At 38.7% G+C, this 22,934-nt stretch overlaps 1 protein-coding gene across 1 annotated transcript in view; it reads right to left on the bottom strand.

Moving 5' to 3' along the window:
- The window catches only part of COL4A6 (collagen type IV alpha 6 chain), a gene marked incomplete at both ends in the record, with an annotated part of 330,422 nt that overhangs the window by 162,835 nt on the left and 144,653 nt on the right, over positions 1 to 22,934 (bottom strand). Inside the window, one exon of the mRNA XM_080718967.1 lies at positions 21,150 to 21,233. Within this exon, the coding sequence (XP_080575093.1) occupies positions 21,150 to 21,233 (84 nt within the window). The remainder of the gene's footprint in view (positions 1 to 21,149; positions 21,234 to 22,934) is intronic.

Genomic DNA, 22,934 nt, shown 5'->3' with positions numbered 1-22,934 from the left:
TTTATAGCTTTTCTAAAGAATCTTGAAGTTCTCTGAAGATTGCTAACAAAATATACCATAGAAAGTTTCCTGGTGGTCAGTATATAGTCCAATAGTAGGCTTTAACTAAACTGAAGATGTAGGTAGGAAGAAGGTTGTCTACAGTAAAAAGAAAAAAATGTTGGCTGTCCTCTCATCCAATAAAAAAGCTTTTCACTGGGTAGCAATTTAATGAAGTAGAAAAGAATGTGAGACCAGGAAACAGAAATGGCCCAGTCACATACTTACTGTATGAACGTAAGCAAGTCAATTACCCTCTCTGAGCCAAAATTTTCTCATCTGCTAAGTAGAAGCATTAATATAAGTACTTAACTCATGAAGTTTCTATTAGGTGGCTTCTCTATCATCTATTTTTGTAGTCTTAGGGATTCAACCCAGGGATATTCTACGCTACACCCTCAGCCCTGTTTTATTTTTTAATTTGAAAACAGGGTGTCACTAAGTTGCTGGGAGGATCTCTAAGTTGCCGAGGCTGCTCACTCTTGTAATCCCAGCGCTTGGGAGGCTGAGACAGGAGGATCACACAGGTTCAAAGTCAGCCTCAGCTACTTAATGAGGTTCTCAGCAATTTAGTGACACCCTGTTTCCAAATAAAATATAAAATATGTCTGTGAGTATAGGCTGAAGGTAGAAAAGGCCCTGGGTTCCACCCTTAGTACCACAAAACATTAAATATTCCTCTATGATAAGACATTTATGCTCCCCCCCCACTTTTTACTGTTTAAACAGTACCGATGAATATCTTCATTCAGAAGTCTTTCTGTACTGTTTTTTTTTCCTTCAATTAACTCAGAACAGTGGAATAATTACTGGTTAGAGACTGAGAACATTTTTGAGGCTACTGATACATATTGCCAAAATGCAGAGAAGATTAACTGAGAGGAAATTTCCAGTATTAATTTTAGAGATATATTTGAAAATGGTTGAATAATATCTGGGGTATTGTGGAACTTCATTTTATATACAGCTGTGTGGAAAGAATTTAGATTACATTGGAGAAAACTTTAAGGTTAAAATCTAAAGTGAGCAAAAATTTTAAGAAAATGTTTAGTCAATGTGCATTATTATTGTGTATTGTGGATAGTATTTTAAAATAAAATGACAAAGATGATACAACATAGGCCTCTTTTTGAAATCATTAAGTAGAGTGTATCTATGCTCATTATAAGGCATATGACTTAATTTTATTAGAATTATTACAGTCCTACTATAATTGTACCCTAGCTAATATAACAAATTGTTAGTCATATTTTTAAAATTTATTTGATAGTGTCCTTGATCTGAAACACAATTCCATTTATAGCATTGTTCTTAAGAAAGCTATCTTCTTTGAATATTGCTTGCAGATTGCATTTACAGTAAAAAATGGTCATCACTTATATTATTATTCTTTCCTTCTCTCACTGACCAATAGAAGGGAGAAAACATTTTGATGTCACTCACAATTTATCTCTGTCCTCCAGAGGTGCTTTCCAGTAGAGGCTGCCCACTTTGCACTGTCTTCCTTCTTGGCTACTTCCTGCTGGGGCTATATCTGTAGCCAGTAAACTCCATCCTTGTAAAATAGGACCGCTTCTTAAAAGAATTGCTGTCTTTAAATTTACCAAGAGTTTATGGAGCTCTTTTAGGGAGAAAGAGCCATCTCCTTCTTGATGCATTTTCTTTTAAAGATCAAGAGAAGAAGCTTAGATATTTAACGTAGAGTGAGAGACACTATTTTTCTATTGTGACCACTGAAAATTAGAATATATGAGGTAATAAAAACAAAATTTCCAGGGCATATCTATAGGCTCGAGTGATCTTGTGGGGCAAGATAATAAAATCCTGCAAAAATCACTACAGTAATTAAATTCAATATAACTCAGAATTTCTCTTAACCCTTTCCTTAAAGTCTGAGATCCTAACTTTGACTCTTGGTCTACTACTGCCAATCACATAGTAGTAAAAAAAACATGACTTCAATAATTGTCTGGCTAAGCTGTGAGTCAGTTTTATTGCTAGAATCATTGTTGTACCCTTGTGTCCAGGTCTCCAAGTATGTGGCCTTTAGCCTCTAGCAATGTCATGTTTTGGAAGGCATTATCATTGCATAGAGGTTGAGGGCATGTAGATCTGAACCTAAAAGATCTGGAATTGCATTCTAGCTTCACAATTTTGTAGTTATTTGATCCTTAGTTTTCTTAATTTGAAATCCTTACTTACTCCCTTAAAAATGGGGAGGATGATGGTACCTATCTTCATAAGATTAATTAAATAATATAATGGATGTAGAGTAAAGCCCTTAGCAAAGTGTCTCACATGTTAATCAATTAATGACAATTATTTTTACTAATAGATGTTGAGTTTCTGGTACTTGCTCATAGACTACATAGGGGCTGCCCACTATTGGGACCTCACTGACTAAAGTTTATCCTTCCCATGGCTTGGATTGGATGTTGGAATCTACTTAAACTATAACCTGGCTTGAAACTATCCTGGTTTATCTTCTCAACTTCCTAACTCCAAAATAGCCCACAAGCTTTAATCTCAACTGTATTTGGACCTCTGGCCTCTACTGAAGTACATACCTCTGTGAGGACTACCTGTTCTACTTAGGTGGGTCAGACAGAGCCTGGCACTCTGAACTCCTGGCCATGCAAATTACCCTTCAGGTCAAGAGAAATTTTGCTTTTTGATGACAACCGGGAATCACTGTAGATTCTTAAAGAGGGAAATATTGCAGTTGCTAAGGATAAAGAAGTCATATTTAATGCTCAAAGTGATCTTTATGCTTTTAGTTGATTAAACTGGCAAGAATTTGCAGGAGCTGTTTGACTTGATTAGTATACTACCTGGCATGCACATCCTTGCTTAATACATACTTTTTTTTAAATCAAAGCTTGCATTTTGGACAGGCAGTATAGGGAGATTATAGGCCATAGAAACTGATGTGTGCTTTATATTTCCTCATTTTTCTCACCCACTGATACTACCAAAATGACTACCACTCTTTATTGAGGATGTACTCCAATTCAGGATATTTCATCAAACGTTTAGCCTGTATATTCAACTTAGGCCTTGGAGAAGTCATATGATACTTGTACTATTATTATCTCTATGTTTCAGCTGAGGAAAACAGAGGCTCACAGAGATTAATTGCCCAGGGTTACCCATTTAGCATGGGGCACCCAGACCAGAACTTAAAACCCAAGCTTGAGACCAATACTATTCTCATCACTATTCTAAACAATGGCTTATTAGTGAAAAAAGGAGGCCTAAAAAGGTGTAACAAATTAAGGTTTAAGGTTTAATAAGTATTTTAGACTCTTAATGCAAATTAACATCACTCTCAGAAAAATTTTGTCAGGGGCACTGTGTCCTTTAAGAGAGACAGGAGGGTGGTTGCTAGGGACAACAAAAACCAACAATCCATTGAGGGACAAAGAGGAGGGAAGGAAGTGGAAGAAAGACACAAGAAAGTTGCATTTCCCCCTTTGCTGTCCTTATTAATGAAAATGATAATGAACCATGGCACAAATAAAGGACCACCAGGGAGATAGAAAGGGCTGCATCGGCTTTATAGTCAAAGATTTGCCTCTGACTCCTTATCTGCTTTGGGAATATGGCAATTCACTGAATCTTTGCAAGCCTTAGTTACCTGATCTGTAAAATGTGTTTTTAAATAAATAAATGAGAAATGGCGATGAAATATTCTGCAACTAGACAGTTTTAATGGTTGTATAACCTTGTGAAAATTTTCATATTCATATCTCATTAAAATTATATGAGGCGACATATATAAATACCTAGCACAATGCCTGCCACAGAGTAAATGCTTCGCATATGGTAACAACTACTACTATTTCATATTATAGGTGCTATCCTTACCATTCTGATGATGATGATAAAAAGATAATTATTATCTCTAATACTCACAGTAACCCTTGTATCTAAGTATGAAAAATACATCTCTATGAACACACTAGCTAGAAGGAGGCGAGGAGCAGGCAGTTTCTGGATACATTTAGATCACAGATGGGATTACTAGGCTAGAAACTCATTTGGCATGTACAGGAGGCTCAGAGGACTCAGGAAGCTGGGTCACCTTTCCAGACTGAATTACAGCTTCTCCCTTGGGTTCTATCAATACTTCTTTCAGGAACATTGGCTTTCTGTGGGCCCAGATGGATACTGGAAGATCTTTGACAAATAGCAGTATAAGTGTGAAAAGCCACCAAATAGCCCAGCCAGTTGGATAATCATGGTGGCCTTTATGTCAGTTTCATATTTATGAAGCACCTCCTGGAATGCTTTAAAATAACACTGCTGTTTGTCCATATATGCCTCTACCATCTTGTACTCCATTAAGGTATATGACTAAAAATCACAAATAAGAAAAATTTAAAAAAGAAAAAAAAGTTAAGAAAATTTAAAAACTGAGTTAATTTTCAGAAGAACTGAGGAGATTGGCAAATTCAGAGAAAAAATACTAATTTGAAAGTTGTATTAAACTTAATTCCCTTTGAAGTCAATGGTTTTTATGGATTAAATTTTTTTGTTGTTGTTTATGTAAGTCAGATTAAAATTTTTCTTTGTATTTGGGCAGGTCCCATCTGGGACTCTATAGTCAGAGGAGATTGGTTAATTCATATGGGATATAATACAAGAAAGCAGGAGTATAGGTTTTAGGTGGTCAGAGGCTGGAAACATATGGGTTTTATTTAATAACATTTCCATGTCCAGGTCCAAGGTGTGGATGTTTTGTTTGTGTGGATGATGAGGGGAGAAGGGAGAGGCTAGCTATTATTCAATATGTCATCGTTGGCAGTAGTTAATGGCATGACTGTTACAAAACCTAGACATTCTGTTTCTAATGGAAAAAAAAAGAAACTCAGTTCAAAGACCCTATTTGGTTATTACCTCATTTTTACTCACAATGCTGCCATATTATGTTACTAGAATGATCAGCAACTCCTAATGAATGTTTTAAATGGTCATAAGCTTTCTAATAAAATTGGGGTTCTGTGCTTTTTCTAATGGCTATGCCCAAACACCCATATTCCCAGGATGATCTAATCCATGTGCAAATTGGTGAAAATGGTGGTAGTAGTTGATAAGTGTGCAAAGTTTCTCTAAGTTCAAGATGACTGAAAATGAAGTTAATCCAGTACTGTAAGAAAAGTGGATTTATGTTAGTTACTCTGTCAAACCCAACAGATAAGCTCTGTTCATGCTAACATTTGGCCACAGTCTCATTTCTCCCCCTGGGAAGGACATATTTAGATGATTAATGGGAAATAGGTGTTACTCTCTCCCTTTTGGAGTTCCATCATTTATGAAAAAGAGAGTTAAAACGTTTAGACTGCTCCCAAGAGCCTCTAGTTACTGATCTCTACCTCCAGTTAACCTCTTTGTAACCTATTTCTCCTCTAAAGCCTTGCTGCAGTCCTGTGCTCTTATTAGCTACTCTTGCCCATGGAAAACTGTTTTCTGAATATATATCTAGATGAACATATTCTCTCCTATTGAATAAAACTCTGTACAAGAAAGAATCAAGACAAAGAAAACATTAACCCCATTCTATTTTATTTTTTATTGAGTGCTTAATGTTTATTGAGTGCTTAATGTTTGCTAAGCAACTTACGCATATAATCTCATTTAATTCTCACAGTAAATATTAAATTATTCCTTCATTCATCCAACCAAAAAAATCAGACCAAGTTCCTCCCCTCTCGGGAGTAAAGGAGCTGAATAACTTTGTCCATAAGACGGGAGAAGAATCAAAAGGTTGGTGTTCTGGAAATTAAGCAAAGAAATATTCTTTAGAGAATGAAAATCCATTTCAAATGCTGATGACAGGTTAAGTAAGGGGAAGACTGAGAATTGATCACTGGAATTTTGTTACTGATGATCTTTTGTGTGTGTGTTACTGAGAATGGAAGCCAAAGGCATTCTACCTCTGAGCTACACCACCGGCTACACCATGTTTTATTTTTGTTTTGAAACAAGGTCTCACTAAGTTGCAGAGGGCCTTGCTAAGTTGCTGAGGCTGGTCTCAAACCTGCAACCCTCCTGTCTCAGCCTCCCAAGAACTGAGATTACAAGCATTCACCATTGTGCTGGGCTCACTGATGATTTTGATAAGAAGTAGGAGACAATGAAAGCCTGCTTAGTAAGGGTTCAAGAGAGAATGGAAAAAGTAGAGATTTTAAGTATAAATAAATACGTCAAGGTGTTATGCAATTTGAAAAATGGGATGCATAGCTATAGAATAGTTAAGAGAGGAATTAATAATACTAATACATGATAATTAATGGAATATTTACATTGCACTTTATATATGTTGGCCTGTTTAATAATCAAGACAATCCTGTGAGAAAAGAACTATTACTTCGAAGTCACAGATGAAGAAACAGAAGCTCACAATAGCTAAACCATTTGTCAGTGCAGACTTTCTCAACCTTGGCACTATTGACATGTAATACTGAACAATCTTACGTCACAGGGGCTGTTCTATGCATTCCAGAATCTCCATACTCTACCCACTAGATGCCGGTAGCACCCTACCACTTGTGATGACCAGAAATATTTCCAGATATGGCTAAATGTTCCCCCTTGGAAGGGGCAGTATTGCTTCCGGTTGACAACTGCTTGGTAAAGATCACAATATAGTAAATAAATTATAGAGTTGGAGCCTAATAGATGGGTTTGACTGTGAAGTCTATGCTCTCAATCACTGCACTCATTTGTACTCCAAATATGGCAAACTTCCCTACCACATTTTGGGTACCTATAGGCTCATAGAAAGTGGGAAGGATATTCAGCCACTAGAGTAAGGGAAAGTTAGATGCAAAGACAATTTTATTTGGCATCTAATATACATTCATACTCATAAGTTCTTGGCTCAGGCTTGCAAGTTGTATTTCAAGTGTCCTCTCCTCTCCTCTCCTCTCCTCTCCTCTCCTCTCCTCTCCTCTCCTCTCCCTTCTCTCCTCATCTTCTTCCTGTGTCTCTCTGTCCCCTAATTTCACCTCTCTCACACACATCTGGCCTTCATAATTAAAGGAAAGGGTTATGAGTTGTGTTTTTTTTAAATCTTTTTCCTTTTATTGATACTGGGGATTGAACCCAGGGCCATTGTACCTCTCAGGTACATCTCAGCCTTTTTTTGAAACTGAGTCTCTCTAAGTTTTCACTTGCTGTCCTTAAACTATCCCCCTGTCTCAGTTTCTAAAGTATTGGGATTATAAGTGCACACCACCGAGACAGACAGAAAAAGGGTTTTTAAATACTCATCTGAGTATAAGCCACTATGGGTCTTGATTTTCACATATGTAAGATGAAAGAATTGGACTGGATATTTCCTAAGGTGCCCTCTGGCTCTGACGTCTATCCTGTGAGTCTAAGCACCCTCCCCCCTTTTTTTTAAACGAAGTAAACCTTTTGGAGGGGATAAGGGACATTTGAGGACTTCCAGTCTGGAAGTCTGGGGCAAAGATTCCAGGCCATGTTCCCCCCCCCCCAACTGGCTTCTCCCACAACTAAGGGCCAGGGACCACTTTGGTTCAGGCTGCTGGTAGGTGTGGTGGGGCAGTCGTCCACTTGGTCAGTGGTTTAGGGCTGCCCTGGATGCCTGAGCTGACAGGGAAAAACTGTTGCTTCTGCTTCACTCAGCTGCATTAGGAATCCCTTACCTCAGTGGCATTGTCTGGGACCCCAGGAAGACACCTGGAGCTCCCGTGGGTGGAAGTAAAGCACTTTGGGGCTGGTTGCATGTAGCAAGGAACACTGTTCTCAGGGATCTCAAAGCATGAGAATTTCTCAGTGATGATGTGAAGAGCTCATGCTGATCCTGGGGTGGGATCAGGTTCTCCCGGGGAATGTGGGAAACTCATGGAGACGCTGGCGGGGGCTGTAAAACTATAAGCCTGGGAGAGTTTCATTATCAGGGTGCAAATGCAGGGAGGAGAGGCCTGGCTCCTCATTTTATGGGGGTGGGCTTGGAGTGGAGTGACAGGTTTCAGGTCACTAAACTCTGCCATATACCTCAAAACCTAGTCCATGTTAGACACTTTCTTCCTATTTTTGAGCTTCTCTCTGCTTATTTAATTTTATTTTTGTTTTTTGGTACTGGGGATTGAAACCAGGGACATTCTACCTCTAAGCCAGACCCCAGTCCTATTTTATTTTGAAACAGGATCTTGCTAAATTGTTGGGGGGTAGAGATAGTCTGACTAAACTACTGAAGCTGGCCTCAAATTTGCAATCCCCCTGTCTTCCAAATACTGGGATTACAAGCATGTGCCACCACATCTGGCTCTCTCTCTGCTTCTTATCTGTGCCTCTGTGGTACCTCTGTAATCAAAGAAAGGAGTTTGTGGTTTGGAGGGGTCAATATTAATATTTATGTGTATATACAGGTTCAGGTACACTTTTTAGTTTGTGTAGTGTCTGAATGGATTTTAAGAACAACAAATATTGTTCAGTATATATGTGGCTTATTCTTCTCTCCATGTACACTTAGTTAATAATTCTTCAACTGACTTGCAAAGGCCATGTTTAACCCCTGGCACCCTTCCTTCCTTGAGCTTTGTGAAGTTTAAAGCTCTGTTCTTACAGCAAAGGGGCCCTGTCTGGGGGAGCCTGTTTAGACCTGTCTCTTCCTTTTGTTTGCTTTCTTTTTGTCTCTCTCAAGGGAAACCTGGCTCCCGAACCCTGGTTACCCCTCATTCCTCTCAGGGCCCCATAGCTCCCTCCTTTCCTTCATTGGCATTCCCCCAACAGCATGTGAGGGGGCAGCAATCACTGGCTCATGTCAGCTCTGTGAGGGAACCGACTAACACATTGGAATGCCAAGTCACTACAATTACCCAAACTAGTAAAGACATGTACAGGAACAGAGAACAGAATTTCTTTGATATAGATGATAAACAAATATATACCTTAATCTCCCTGGGGGCTGAAGAAAAGAGCATCTCTTTTCATTGGATTTTCAAAAATTAAAGAGTAAAACTATGCTTATATAGCTGAGGATAAAAGGTATAAATGCTGCCACTGCAAAGACAAGTGCCTAGCTAAGTCATGGTCACAGCCAATAATTTGGGATAAAGGCACAATTCTAAGGCAATTGGCAGATTTTTCCACTGACCAAACTTTAGAATCCAATTTATAGGAAACAATGAGTTCTTCCTTTCATGATTCCCCAAACTCTACTTTTAACTCAAAACCCACAAGATGAAATCTGTCCAGAATAAACAGATGCTCTTTCAGAAACCACTGAATTGGTCTTTCTCCCTGTAGTAACTGCAGGAGCTCTTAGTGTCTACAGAGAAAAGTATCTCATAGCCATACTCCTGGAATTAAGACAGAGGCAAGCCAGGTGAGGTGGAACATACCTGTAATCCCAGTATTTGGGGTGCTGAGACAGGAGAATTGCAGGTTACTGGCCAGCCTCAGAAATTTAGTGAAGACCTCTGCAACTTAACAAGACTCTGTTCAAAATTAAAAAAAAAATGTCTGGGGGTATAGGTCAGAGTTAGAATATCTTTGGGTTTCATCCCCAGCACTGCAAAACAAAACAAAACAAAAACATAAAGACAGAATCATCTCAATGATTATACTTGGTTTTAGAATGAATCCTCCTCAAGTGAGAGCAGTAGGAGTTAGAGGAATATGAGGAAAAGGATCTATTACCATCTTTCAGGGAGTTAAAAAAAACAGCAAGACAGTGTATTCATAAAAGTTGAAGACAAGCACCCTTCGCCAACTTGCTAGTTTAGGTGAATGTATAAATGCATATTCCAAAGTAGAATCATTTATAGAAATATAGCATCTGAGCAGCAAAGAATGCAGTTTCTTCTTTTGTTGGTGCACTATAAGTTTTACATCATATTGGGGTATAAAGTAACAGAGAAATTCATGTACATAGTTCTTAATGCCCTCCCCATTGGGTCTCTCTCCATCCTTCTCCTTCTCACATGTTTTTATATTGGAATTGGTAATATTATATACATTCATAACATTATTTCTACTATTAACCTCCTTATGACTTCATTTCCTATCCTGATTTCCTTCAATCACTCCCCTGGAGCCTCTGATCATCTATCTGATGTTGCCCTTATTTCCAAATCTCTCTCTAGTTCCCACATATAAGAGAAACTATACATCTACTCTTTTTTGAGATTGGATATACTCATTTAGTATGATATTCTTGAGTTCCATCCATTTTCCTGAAAAAGATGAGATTTTGTTCTTCTTTATTGTTGAGTAAAAATTCCATTTTGTGCATATGCTTTCCATTTAATTGTGCTTGGGATTTTGGACATGCTACTTAACCTCTAAAACTAGGGTCCTTAGTTAGGTACAGTGATGCACTCCTGTAATCCCAGCTACTAAAGAGTCTGAGGCAGGAGAATCACAGGTTTAAAACCAGTGTAGGCAACTTAGTGACATCCTTTTTCAAAAATAAAAAAGGGCTAAGCATTTAGCTCAATGGTAAAGTATCCCTAGGTTCATTCTCCAGTACCCCAAAATATAGACAAAATAAACCAAAACAGGGAACCTAGTACCTGCCTCTCATGTCTCCCAGTTCCATCCCCTCTGCATAATCCCCACCAAATTAATCTTCCTAAAGAAACATTTTTGTCATATTTTTAAAATTTTTGTTGGTGCATTGTAGTCATACATCTTAATGGAATATAAGATAGTAGAGACATACATGCACGCATCACCCAATTAGCCCTTACCCAGTTCCCACCCCATTCCTTCCCCCTCCCTCCTCATGGTTGGATTGTGATTGACATATCGTAATCCCTGCGCTTGGGAGGCAGAGACAGGAGGATCGTGCAGGTTCGAAGCTAGCCACGCGCGCTGGCTTAGGAGACCCTGTTTCCAAATAAAAATGTAAAAATAGGTCTGGGAGTGTAGCCCGGATGTAGAAGGGCTTCCAGGAACCCCAGTACCACCAAAAAAAAAAAAAAAAGAAAGAGTATCTGATTTCTTATTTTTTATGTCTAATCTCAGTTAACGTACTGTCCTCCGGTTCTATCCATGTCCCTGTAAATGATATAATTGTGTTTTTCTTTATGGCTGAATAAAAATTCCATTGTGTACCTATTCCATAGTTTTGTAATCCATTCATCTGTTGATGGACTCTTTGCTGATTCTATAGTTTGGCAATGGTGAATTGTGCAGCTATTAACATAGATATGCATGTATTAGTTTGGTAGTTTGGTTTCCTTTCTTTTGGGTAGATACTCAGAGTGGTATCACTGGATCATATGGTGAGTTCATTCCTATTCTTCTGAGAATCCTCCATACTGTTTTCCAAAGTGATTGCACTAATTTGAATTACCACCAACAATGTATTAGAGTTCTCACTTCTCCACACCCTCGCCAGCATTTGTTGTTGTGTTTTAAAAGATTGTCATAATATTTTTAAAGCGAGTTGGCTTAATCATTTCAGATTATACCATTCTTCCCTTTTGAGGTTTTGTGTTCTGTCATTCATAACTTTAATCAGATGCAGCAGCAGGATGTTAAGTGTGTGTGTGTGTGTGTGTGTGTGTGTGTGTGTGTGTTTAGCTTTCCTAAGAAGAACTCTGGTGATTGTAATGTGGTTGCATTCCCCAGAATACCTGTACTGATACTTAGCCCTCAAAGGACTTTCCTAAATGTTTGTCTAGTGGGCTTGAACCTCACACAACCCACTGAGAAAAATAAAATGCAGAACATAGCCTTGGACCTCCGACCTCTTTAGATTTTAAAGTAGAGATGGTCATTAAATAGTTGGCTATGTGCCACATTTGTTAAAATAAAAGCCTTTTTTTGGGAAAAGATGACAGTGAAGCCAATTTCTGCAAAGCAATGTACATTTTCCCATTAATTTCTGATAGCATGTAGGAGAGATGCTGTGCAATTAATTTTGTTAAACATTCTTGGAAGACTTCTATTAATGAAAGTCTTCTCAAAGAAGACACAAAATGAATTCTCTGACATATACTTGGGTAGCTCATCTTCACACTTTTCTAACTTCATTGCTATAAACTTCTGTACAGTGAATGGCCTATGTAAAGAGGCAGACCCACCTTAATGCTGTAAAAACTGACGTGATTCCTCATAAAACTTGTCATTACAGATGAAAACCAGGCTTTCCATAAGCATGGAGTTTATCTCTTTAATCATCAAAACAGAAATATTAGAAAAATCATTTTAAAATCCAGAAAAGAATATAAACAGATGTTGTGCATGCAGTTAGGAGTTACTGCTCACTGGGGCAGAGGAAGGAAAGCAATTGTTTTGTTATCTGGTCTATGTCTTAGCACATTTTCTACACTCTGAGTATTCCTCCATTGACAACAATGCAGCAACAGTGGGTAGTGCTGGGAGTTGAGCTGATTATGACCATGGGCTTAAGAGGCCATCTGACATCTGATGTGGTGAGAAGAACATTGAACAGGGGGACAAAATACTTGGTTCAGATTCCTGCTAGGCCACTTAAAAGGGACCCTTGTAGAGGGAGAGAACTTTGGCAGGCATGGTTAGAAGTTTTTTTTTTTTTTGTGTGTGTGTGTGTGTAACTTATGTATTACTTAGGGGTTGGATTCCTCCTCCCAGGATTCTATGATGTGGGTGTGTGCTATGGGGGGAGGTACTGGGGATTGAACTCAAGGGCATTCTTCCTCCAAGCTATACCTCAAGCCATATTTTAGTTTTGATTTGAAAGAGGGACTCATTAGGCTGCTGGGAGTCTCACTATGTTGCTGATGCTGTCCTTAATCCTTCGAACCTCCTGTCTCTGCCTCCCAAGTACTGGGATTACAGGCAAGCACCACTATGCCCAGCTGGTTTTATTATTTGAATTTTTATTGCTGTATATTTACTATTTTAGCTAATATTTCAAGGTATAGTATACACATTGGCAAAATAATTCATTATTAGATGGATATAAATTCATATTTCATTTAGTCTGTTTGATTATTCTTGCATTATTATTTTTCTTGACTTCTTGTCAGGTGTAATCAGATTGTCATGACTTTTCTCTCATAATAAGGCTGATGAAAAAATCATTCTAGGGGTAGAAGTTTTGAGTACTGAACTTTAATGTGCTTATATTATTAGTATTATCTTCATTTCACATGGTAGTAAGAGTTTATTAAGATGGAATGCAGAAGCCAGGCATGGTGGTATAAGCTTGTAGTCCAAGTACTTAGGAGGCTGAGACAGGAGTGTCACAGGTTCGTGGCTAGCCTCAGTAATTTAGGGAAGGTCTCAGCAACTTAGTGAGACTCTGCTACAAAATAAAGAATAAAATATAGGACTGGAGTGTAGCTCCTAAGTAGAATGCTCCTGGGTTCAAAAGTACCAAAACTGGAATATAGAACTTTACTTATTAGTAAACAGCAAGATATTCATTTTCCACAATATTTTCAAAATTTATTTCAAACATCTTTTTAAAATCTACACTATTTGAATGGGAAGCAACTCATAGTAATTGCTCACAATTTCTTTTTTTTGTGCTTTTTCAGATTCTGATGAACGAAGTTGAATAGAAATATTATAGCCTAACTGAGTACATATACTTTTTAAGAATTTTTTGGTGCAATACAATCACACATCATAGTGAAATACAAAGTGATACATTCACAAATGCCCGCAACCTCTCTTGGTGTGTTTCTCTCTTAATATCCTGCTACTTCCCACTTTGCCCCCCCCATACATGATACATTTACTTGTTCATTTTTTGAGGGCTAATATAATTAGATAATATAATCTATGAGCAACTAACTTGGTTCCAGGACACAGTGATATCTCTCTTTTACATATAGGAAAAGAAAGCGAGGGCCCTTAGGTTTAGCCCCTCCTAATTAGCTCATCCTAATTTGTGGACCCCCTACTCTTCCTTCAGGATACCTTACAGAATATGTACAAAATGAAAGCTAAAGACAGACCCTTTTGTTGATGGTGCCAGTGACAACACATATATGATGTATTTGAAAGGCTTGATAATAATAAGAACTAATACAGTACTTATCATATTACTTGATACACCGAATTCAAATGCCTTAACTAAACAATTTAATCCAAATGTTAATTCCTTGCTAATATTCCTTTAATATAAATCTATATAGGAGTTCTAATATTTTTTACATCCAATGAATTGATTAGCATGTGTATCCCACCCCCACCTCCCCATTTTGGAGAACACTCATACAGGCTCTGAGATTTAGAATGTATGGATAACTGAGATGCTTAAATAGAGTACATTACAGTAACTCTTTCCTAATGTCCTGCTGTGGCATTTTTCATAATTGCTGACAGATACCAAAACAAACAAATACACAAACAAACAAAATAAAACAAGAACTGGAGCCAAAGACTGGTGACCCAGGAAACAATCCCAGACAACTGAAAGTGAAGAGAAACTGGGTGAAGAGACCATGATGGGAAAAATGAGAATGAGAGGAAGGAAGAAAGTGTAAGAGGGAGTAAGAGGGCATGAGGGATTAAGAGGAAAGAGAAGAACAAGGAAAATGATGGGTCACTTAGCTGGTGAGGGATAAAGAGGGCAGACTCTAGGAGAGAATGTCACATATTAACATGCAAGATGTCTTGATATCCAATGTCTCGACCATATGGATTGTCAGGAAAATTGAGTAGCCTCTAAAGATTTGTGATTTGTGCACACAACTCCTTCCCATGTATTCGGGGTAAGCCTGCCTGCTGTCATTAGAGAGGAATATGCAATTTATTTAAGCAAGGCAAGACCAGGTCAGTGTTTAACCTAAAGAGGGAGTTTCTATAGCTAGAACTGTAAACAGAATGATTCCCAGGAGCAGAAGGGAAGACAGTGTGAGGATATGATAAAGAGGAATTTCCGTGATTCTTTTCAAATCACACTTTGGTTTCAGGAGCCTCCAGCAGCAGCGGAAGCAGCAGTCAAAAAGTGAGTTATGTCTTAGGCGCCTGCCAAAGCACCACTCAGTAGGTAAATCACTGTCAACCACTGCCCTTCATATCTCACTGCAACACTAGAAAGCATGATAAGACACTTCATGGGCAAAAGCCATCAGAGGACAGTAACACAGTATCTGACTTAGATGGTGAGAGCTGGTGAGTCCTTCAAGATCACAGTCCAAAGCACACATTTTACTTATGGCTAAATTGGGATCTGGAGAGTGGGGAGCACCAGCTTGAAGTCATTTGGTTGGCAAAACTCAGGCATGATACTTAGACTTCTGGAGAGCTAAAGCATAGCTATTGACCTCTAAAGCTGTGTGCTTATCTCTTCTTCCAGCTCCTTAATTCCTTTTTGACAGAAGCCTTCCTCACTAGTATGGATAATATACTTTATAAATCCTTTAACGTTCTAATATGATCAAAGAAATGATTAAGTTTATCTATTAATGTCTTCTTGGTTATGATTGTATCTTGATTGAGTGCACAGACACTAACTTTTAACATTATCATCAATTATCCTGAACCTAAATTATTAGGATCTCGCTAAGTTGCTGAGGCTGGCCTCAAACTTATTATTCTCCTATCCTAGCCCCCCAATTACTGTGTTTACAGGCTTGTACCTCTAGGCCCAGTTTAAATAATCACATTTAAATACACAAAAACCCTGTATTTTCAATCTCCTTCCCCTATTGCCATCCAGTGGCTGCTTCCTGGCTCAGAGGCTACTGTTCTACTTCCTTACTTCCACACAAAGGAAAAGGAGCAGGCAAATGCAAGCCCATCAATTTTACAGAAAATTAAGTGGCTTTGAGCAAAAAGTTTAGTGGAGAGAAGAAGGAAATTAAAAAGAGAGTTAGCATTACCTTTGACCCACAATTATTCATGAATATCCTCATGTTGTAGAAAAAAGAATTCCTGGAAGTAAAATAAGACCCTTTTGCCAAATCCCTTGCATTGGTAGCTACAGTGTAAGAAGTGATGGAGCAAAAGAAGAGGCCAGAGTCAGAAATCCAGAGGACTTAGGGAAAACAGAATCTCAAAGCAAACTACAAGAACCAGAGTGTAAACCCTTATAGGTAAAGAAGTCTAAAGATGATGAGAAAATGACTGCTCTTTGCCTTCTCTCAGCAGCACTGAAAGCTCCCTAGAAGACAACTTCCATCTGCTTTACAGTGACCTAAGAGCCAATCCAGGGTATGAGAAGTAGGGCTAGAACTACACCCACATATAATAGGTAATCTTTCATGAAAGTATGCAGGTTCTGAGAACTGTAAATTGTTCGATGCACATGTGTTTCAATTAATTATTAAATTAATTTTTATTTATTTTTTTAAATATCCTTGGATGTGGGCAAATCTTTAATTGCAAAAACCTTCATTTACAGCGCATTCAACAATGAACAAGCAGGAGAGCTGCAGGCTTTTGAACACATGAACATACAAAAAAAAGTCCTTTGCTACTCAGGTGGGAGAGACATGAGGGTACAGCCCTCCTCGGAAACAGAATTGGTGGTATTAGTGAGGAAGGGAAAGCGATGAGAAAAATGACTACATTTTCTGACTTAAGCAACTGAGTGCCTGGTGGTGCCATTTACAGATATGGGGGAGGCAGAGTAGGATTGAGAAGGAGCACATCTGAAGGGAGTCGATGGTTGAGTTCTGTAAGACATGTTTATGGTGCCAGAAAAATCCAAGCAGAGATATCCAGCAAGAAATTGAAAATTCTCACTTGTGGTTCAGGAGAAAGGTGGTTGAACTATAGCTTAAGATTTAATATTAATCACTGTATTCAATAGCAACTGAAATCCTTGGAACACATGTAACTAGCCTGAGAGAGGCCAACAGTGAGAAAATGGATAATGACCAAAGCCTGGGAGATCCTAATCAGAGTAGGAAAATAACTAGTAGGAAGAGATAATTATTATGAGACCCAAGGGAACAGAACATTTTAAAAAGAAAGGAGGTGTTATGTGCAGCATAGAACTCAAAGAACATGAAAAATGAAAGGTGTCGATTGGATTTGCAGCAAGCAGGTTAGTGGTGATGAGTGTCAGTAATGAGCAAGTCCATATATATAGACCTGAGGTGTAAGTGGACAATGGAGGCACAGAGAGTAAGTGCAAGTAGCTGTAGTAAGGCCCTACCACCCAAATAGCTCATGGGCAAAGTGAGCCTTCACTTTGGAGAAGTAGAGGCTTAAAATGTTTGTGCATGCTAAGTGGTTGGACAGGTAGGGATTTTATGTAGGTGTAGACAGGGAGGAGAGAAAGACGTACATAGCAACTGCCTACTGCAACTGAAAGTGGAAATATCTCATAGTAGCCACAGCATCAGGCAGTGGATACAAGGAACACTGGCTATTTTCAGGATAAACAAGAGAACTAGTGGTTAATGCATCTGGGCTCAGCAATTCATGGGAAACACATTTCAGGGTAGGCAAGTGGGAGGATGCAGGCAGAAGATAAGGAATTAAGAAACTTGTGGTCAGTTTCATATGAAACTCTAGCTTTATACAATTTCAAGCTAAAGCATGCATTCCCAAATAATAGAGTACAACAAACAGCTCTTATTTAGAGGTAAATCCCAATATTCCCTCTTGTTTTATTTTAATTAAATTGTGTTATATGTGTTCATGTTCCTTTAGATGCAATGGATAATGAAGAGTTCATCATGTTGTATAAAAACACGAGGATATGATTAAAAAGGAAAAACTCCGAAATAATACTGAGGAAAACTGGGCTCAGAACAAAATAAACAACCCTCCTCCTCTTATCACCGACTTCAGACAAGAATGCACTGATGGAGTACACTGCAGATAGCTTCCAGATCTGGCAGAGAAAAAAGGGAAGGGATGTAAATGTCAACCTAAAATGCTTTGTTCAATCAAATGGCAGAGAAAAGCTAGCAGACAAGAGAACAACTCAGAAGAATGGTTCTTCCAAATAATAAAACCTACCCCAAGAAAGAACACTGAAAGTCAAATATAAAATCCAAATCTAAATGTCCAGGACGTAAAGCCCTCCATTTAACACTAGGAGGTATGTCATCTTTTAAAGTGGCAATTCTCTTGAATCAAGCTAAACAGGATTTAACTAACAAGCTAGTACCCTTGGGCAAGTCCCTTATCAGTTTCTTGATTTGTTACATAGGGACACTAATATAGACCCCGAGAAAAGGTGCACCGTGATGCTCTAGAAAGTGCAAAATAGTGCACCAACCACAGGAAAGTGCTTTCTCTAGGAGGGCAATCCTTGGAGAAATTAGTTTGAGATTACTTTGGCCAAAAACTGGTTGGATAGCAGTTTGAAGGAGTGCTAGGCGTTGTGTAAACATCCTAGTCAGTTCAAGAGGCCTCTGGCAAAGGAAAAGTACATACTGCCCAGCAAGTTATGTGCTTGATGTCTCCCAAAGGCAGAAGGCGGGCCTGATGAAGGCTGTGGCATTGCTCAGGAGTGACCCAACCTCCTGTTTCCCTCCCAGATTGAGAGGAACAGCTTGAAATACAAATGGGGCCCTCTGCTCAGCTAAGGAAAACAGTCTCAAATCTTTCTGACATCTGCACAAAAGGGGTACAGAGGGGCTGTCCTGCAGGGTCAATAATGCTGGAGCAGTTTAAATAAGCCCATTTGGCCCTGGGAACATAGAAGCGAAGGGAGGATGACTAAATGAGACCAGCAGCATGGGTGGTATTAAGCATCTGTGTTGACAGTTTGCCACATGACCATTGGCCTCTTTATCTATATGGAAAAATATAATTTTCTTGTTCTTGACTCATGAAATACAGCCTGGTGTGGTTTGACAACCTTGACAGATAGTCTCAGAAACTTCAGACTTTACAAATAAACTTTTAGGAACATGTTTAACTGTGTGGAGTCTGTTTCTTTTGAATATTGAGGGGAAAATATCTGTGCCGTGATACTCCCTTCTCTTCTATCAAAATTTCAGCCTGAGGTTAAACAATGAGGTGATCAGAGGCATGTGCCTGATGTATGATGAACCTCAGTTCCAGATATTTACAATTTTCTACTTTTAAAATCTCCACAACTCAACAGAAAGCCTAAATATTCTTCCGAGTTTTCTGGCTGTTGGGTTGGATTAGCCATTCCCCACTGCCTTCCCCCAACAAGCCATTTGGAAATGTTTTCTTTGTGTCAAGGTTCATTTGCTTCCACTTGGGTTGTTTTCACTTCCATATCTTTGTAGAGATAAAGTCAATAAGAATCATCAGGTAGCAGAATGGTCAAATGATATGTGCAAAAAATCACAGAAGAAATACAAACATCCAGTGAATAAGTAAAAAGATGTTTAAATTTACGTATAGTCAGGGAATGAGACTATTCAGTCAATACATATGCAATATTGCCAAGTACTGACCTGGGCATGGAGACACAGACATCATATACAACGCTGATGGGTATATGAATTGGAATATACTTTGTGGGCTAATTTGCCAGTAGCTTTGAAAGTTAAAAATATTTATTTTATAATACTGATCTTTTTTATCTATATAGAGATGAGCACAAGGGGGCCTGTTCAAATACTTGCACTGTAGTATTTCCAGTTGTATAAAATAGCAAAAATTCAGAAACAAAAAGGCTATACTAAAAGGAAAAGACTGGATAAACTACAGGGTAAGAGAAAAGATATTTAGCATTAAGGACATATTAAGGGGAAAATCCTGGAACACAAACACACACATAAGCACACACACAACACACCTTCATTTTTCTGTTAGAATCATGTGTTTGTATCTCTGAGGGACTAAGGGAACATCAAGGGAGAATTTTTCTTTGTCTTTTTGATGACTTTTGCTTGCATATCATTTAAGAATGCATTCATATATTTATTGTATATTTTTCCTGAAATGTTTCCCAGGTGTAGACCAGAGGGAAAAGGCCTTAGTGGCAACAATGAACATGGCTTCCCTGGGAGGCAACAGTGGGTAAGTGAGTGAAGTAAATAGGTGAGAAATCAAAGGACCTAAGTAATAGCCAGAAATTTGTTGTCAATTTGCTGTGTGACCCCAGGAAGTCGTTTTTCTTCTGAGTCTGTTTCCTCCGTACAATCAGTGGGTAAGATGAGTAGCTCACTAAGACACCTTCCCTTTCTGATATTTTATGATTCTCTAAGTCTATGTCTTTAATGTATAATGGGCCTGATCCTTTTTGATGAAGAGATGGCCTTTTATTCTTTTCCTTCAAATTCTGGCATAGTTTGACATTTCACTTTACTGCAAATGGAAGATAATGAAAGAGAAGGTGGAACGGTCACTGTGTTCCCTGTTTGGCTGTGTTTTTGAAGGTTTGGTTGACCTATTTATGCTACTCTCTTCCTTTGACAGTACAAGCTCTTCGGCTTTTTTGAGTGTGATGAGAGTGCAAACACAATACTGAAAGTTGGAAGATCTGAATTCTACAGGCTCACCATAAATTCTGGAAATATATACATATATGTAAAGTATTTACTAGATCAAACATCTGTGAATACTTTTTCTAGGTTACACTAAAGATTCAGGTTTACACAGTGAAAATCAGAGATATAACTCATTTAGGGGCTATGCATATACAGGAATTGATAGAGAAGCTGTGCCAATTTGATTAAAACTGTGCATGGTTAATGACATAATATATCACATATGTCACAATGTAGAACATATTTTATGTTTTAATATAGTATCTGTAAGCCATATTTTATCTATTATTGCCTATGTTTCTGGACTTTATGGCTACCTTGAACTCTTGATTCTATCTCTTATGATCAGGGTGATTTTGGACAAGGCACATCCCAGTCTGTAGATAACCACTTGACCACCTGTTCCCCAGAGTGGTGGGAATAGCCAAGTGGATATAAATGAGCTATGAAAATGTGTACACATTTACAAAGATTATCACAATATGGTTCTGCCTAACCTAATTGGCTTTTGGAAAAGCTCCAATGAAACTATGGGGAAACCTTGGCATTAAGTCAACAAAGGAAACCTCTTTATGATTCCTTGGAGACTTTAACCAATCTAGTTCTGCCTATCATTAGTTAGTAAAGCACCTTCCAGCTGGTCCTCCTCACTTGCTTGTTCCATGAGGTCATAAGAGTAAATTCTAATCAGTTTAATTCTAAAGAAAACAGATAATAGCCCCCATGACTATTTGTCTTTCAACAATGAAATAAGCAACTTACTCTTGCTCCCTTCTCAGAGGAGCACTTGCAGTCCTCACTGCACTCTTGGCCCCCACACAGCTTTCCGTAGGACTTCATCTCTCCCTATAAAAAGAAAGAAAAAGTGAGCCAATCATATAAACCAAGAAACAATGCTGCCCCAGGGAACCTGATTTTAGCCACACTCCTGCTAACCAAGTGAATTGGCAGTGGACTAAGCCTGGTGTGATAGCATATGCTTGTAATCTCGGTACTTGGAAGGCTGAGGGAGGAGGAATGCAGGTTTAAGGCAATACTCCGCAATTTAGTGAGATTCAGCAACTTGAGACTCTGTTTCAAAACAAAAAGTAAAAAGGTCTGGGGGTGTAGCTTGGAGGTAGAATGCTCCTGGGTTCAATCTCCAGTACAAGGAGGAGGAGGAGAAGGAAAAGGAGGAGGAGGAAGAGGAGGAGGATGAGGATGAGGAGGAGGAGGAGGAGGAGGAGGAGGACCAAGGATTTCATTAGATAGTGTCACTGTTCAAAAGCAATAAAATCTCATCTTAAGCTGGTATCCTCTTACTGTGATTTAGATATTGCCTCACTGGTAGAAACTCCAGTAACAAAATAATAAGAGAATTTATTTACATGGGGCTGGTGTGAAGGCAGGTGTGCAGTGACTTATGGATTTGCATCCATTCATTGAGAAAGCAGCAGCTGTAGCAGAGACATGGGGAAAATTCAAGTGCTAGAAATGTCGCTCAAAGATGAAAATGGCCCCATGTACTCTGCTCCCATCTCCTCAAGCTCCATTTCCAGCATACCATTCAAACCTTACAGTGATAACCCCATGCCTAGTGAGTGAGTCAGAATCAAATAATTTTGGATGGTATGGTACAATATCTCCCAAAGTCTCCAACTTCATCATAGTTCCCTCTTCTTTGCTTTATAATGATGACAATGATGATTGATGGTGATTACTGGCTGAATTAATTTATTAATCTCTCTCTCTCTCTCTCTCTCTCTCTCTCTCTCTCTCTCTCTCCCTCTCCTCTCCTCTCCTCTCCTCTCCTCTCTCCTCTCTCCATAACTGGGAATTGAACCCTGAGACCTTGTAACTCTGAGATAAAGCCCCATCTCATTTCATTTTTTATTTTGAAACAGGATCTCACCAGGTTGCTGACAGCCTCACTGAGTTGCTGAGGTTGGCCTTGAACATTTGATTCTCCTGTTCCAGCCTTTCAAGTACTGGTATTTACAAGGCATGTATTATCACACCAGGCTACTAGTTCAATTTCTACAAGGCCTTCATATCAAGGCCCTCACAAGCCCTGTGTGTACTGTGACCCTATCCACCCTTACCTTCTTACTCTTTCTTGCTCACTCAAGCTTCAGTCACATCGGTGGCATTCATTCTATTTTTTTAAATTAAACCTTTTCCTGCCATATAGGACCACTGCCCTAGCTGTTACTCCTTCCAGGACTATTCTTCTTCTAGGTTTTTTCATTGCTGTATTTTCATCTTCCAAGTCTCAGTTCAACTTTCCATTATCAGAAAGGCCATTCCTGACCACTCAGCCTAAGGTAGTCTCCAGTTACTTCCAATCATATCCTTTGTTATGGTTTCATCAGTAGACTTTCTGTCTTCCCCTACTAGAATGAGATCACTATTTCTGTGGGGACTCCATCTGTCATGTCCAACATCATTTCATCAATTCCTAAAGCAGTGGATGGCAATCAAGTAATGTTTGATAAAAATAGGAATAGAGCTACAAATTGAACCAAAGTTTGGAACTTAACCCCTATACCTTACTGTTTCTAAGTCCTT

The sequence above is a fragment of the Muscardinus avellanarius genome (genome assembly GCF_963383645.1).
Source record: "Muscardinus avellanarius genome assembly, chromosome: X".
NCBI classification, from domain to species: domain Eukaryota; kingdom Metazoa; phylum Chordata; class Mammalia; order Rodentia; family Gliridae; genus Muscardinus; species Muscardinus avellanarius.
Note: the sequence above shows the minus strand (reverse complement) of the source record. Positions and strands in the feature narration are given on the sequence as shown.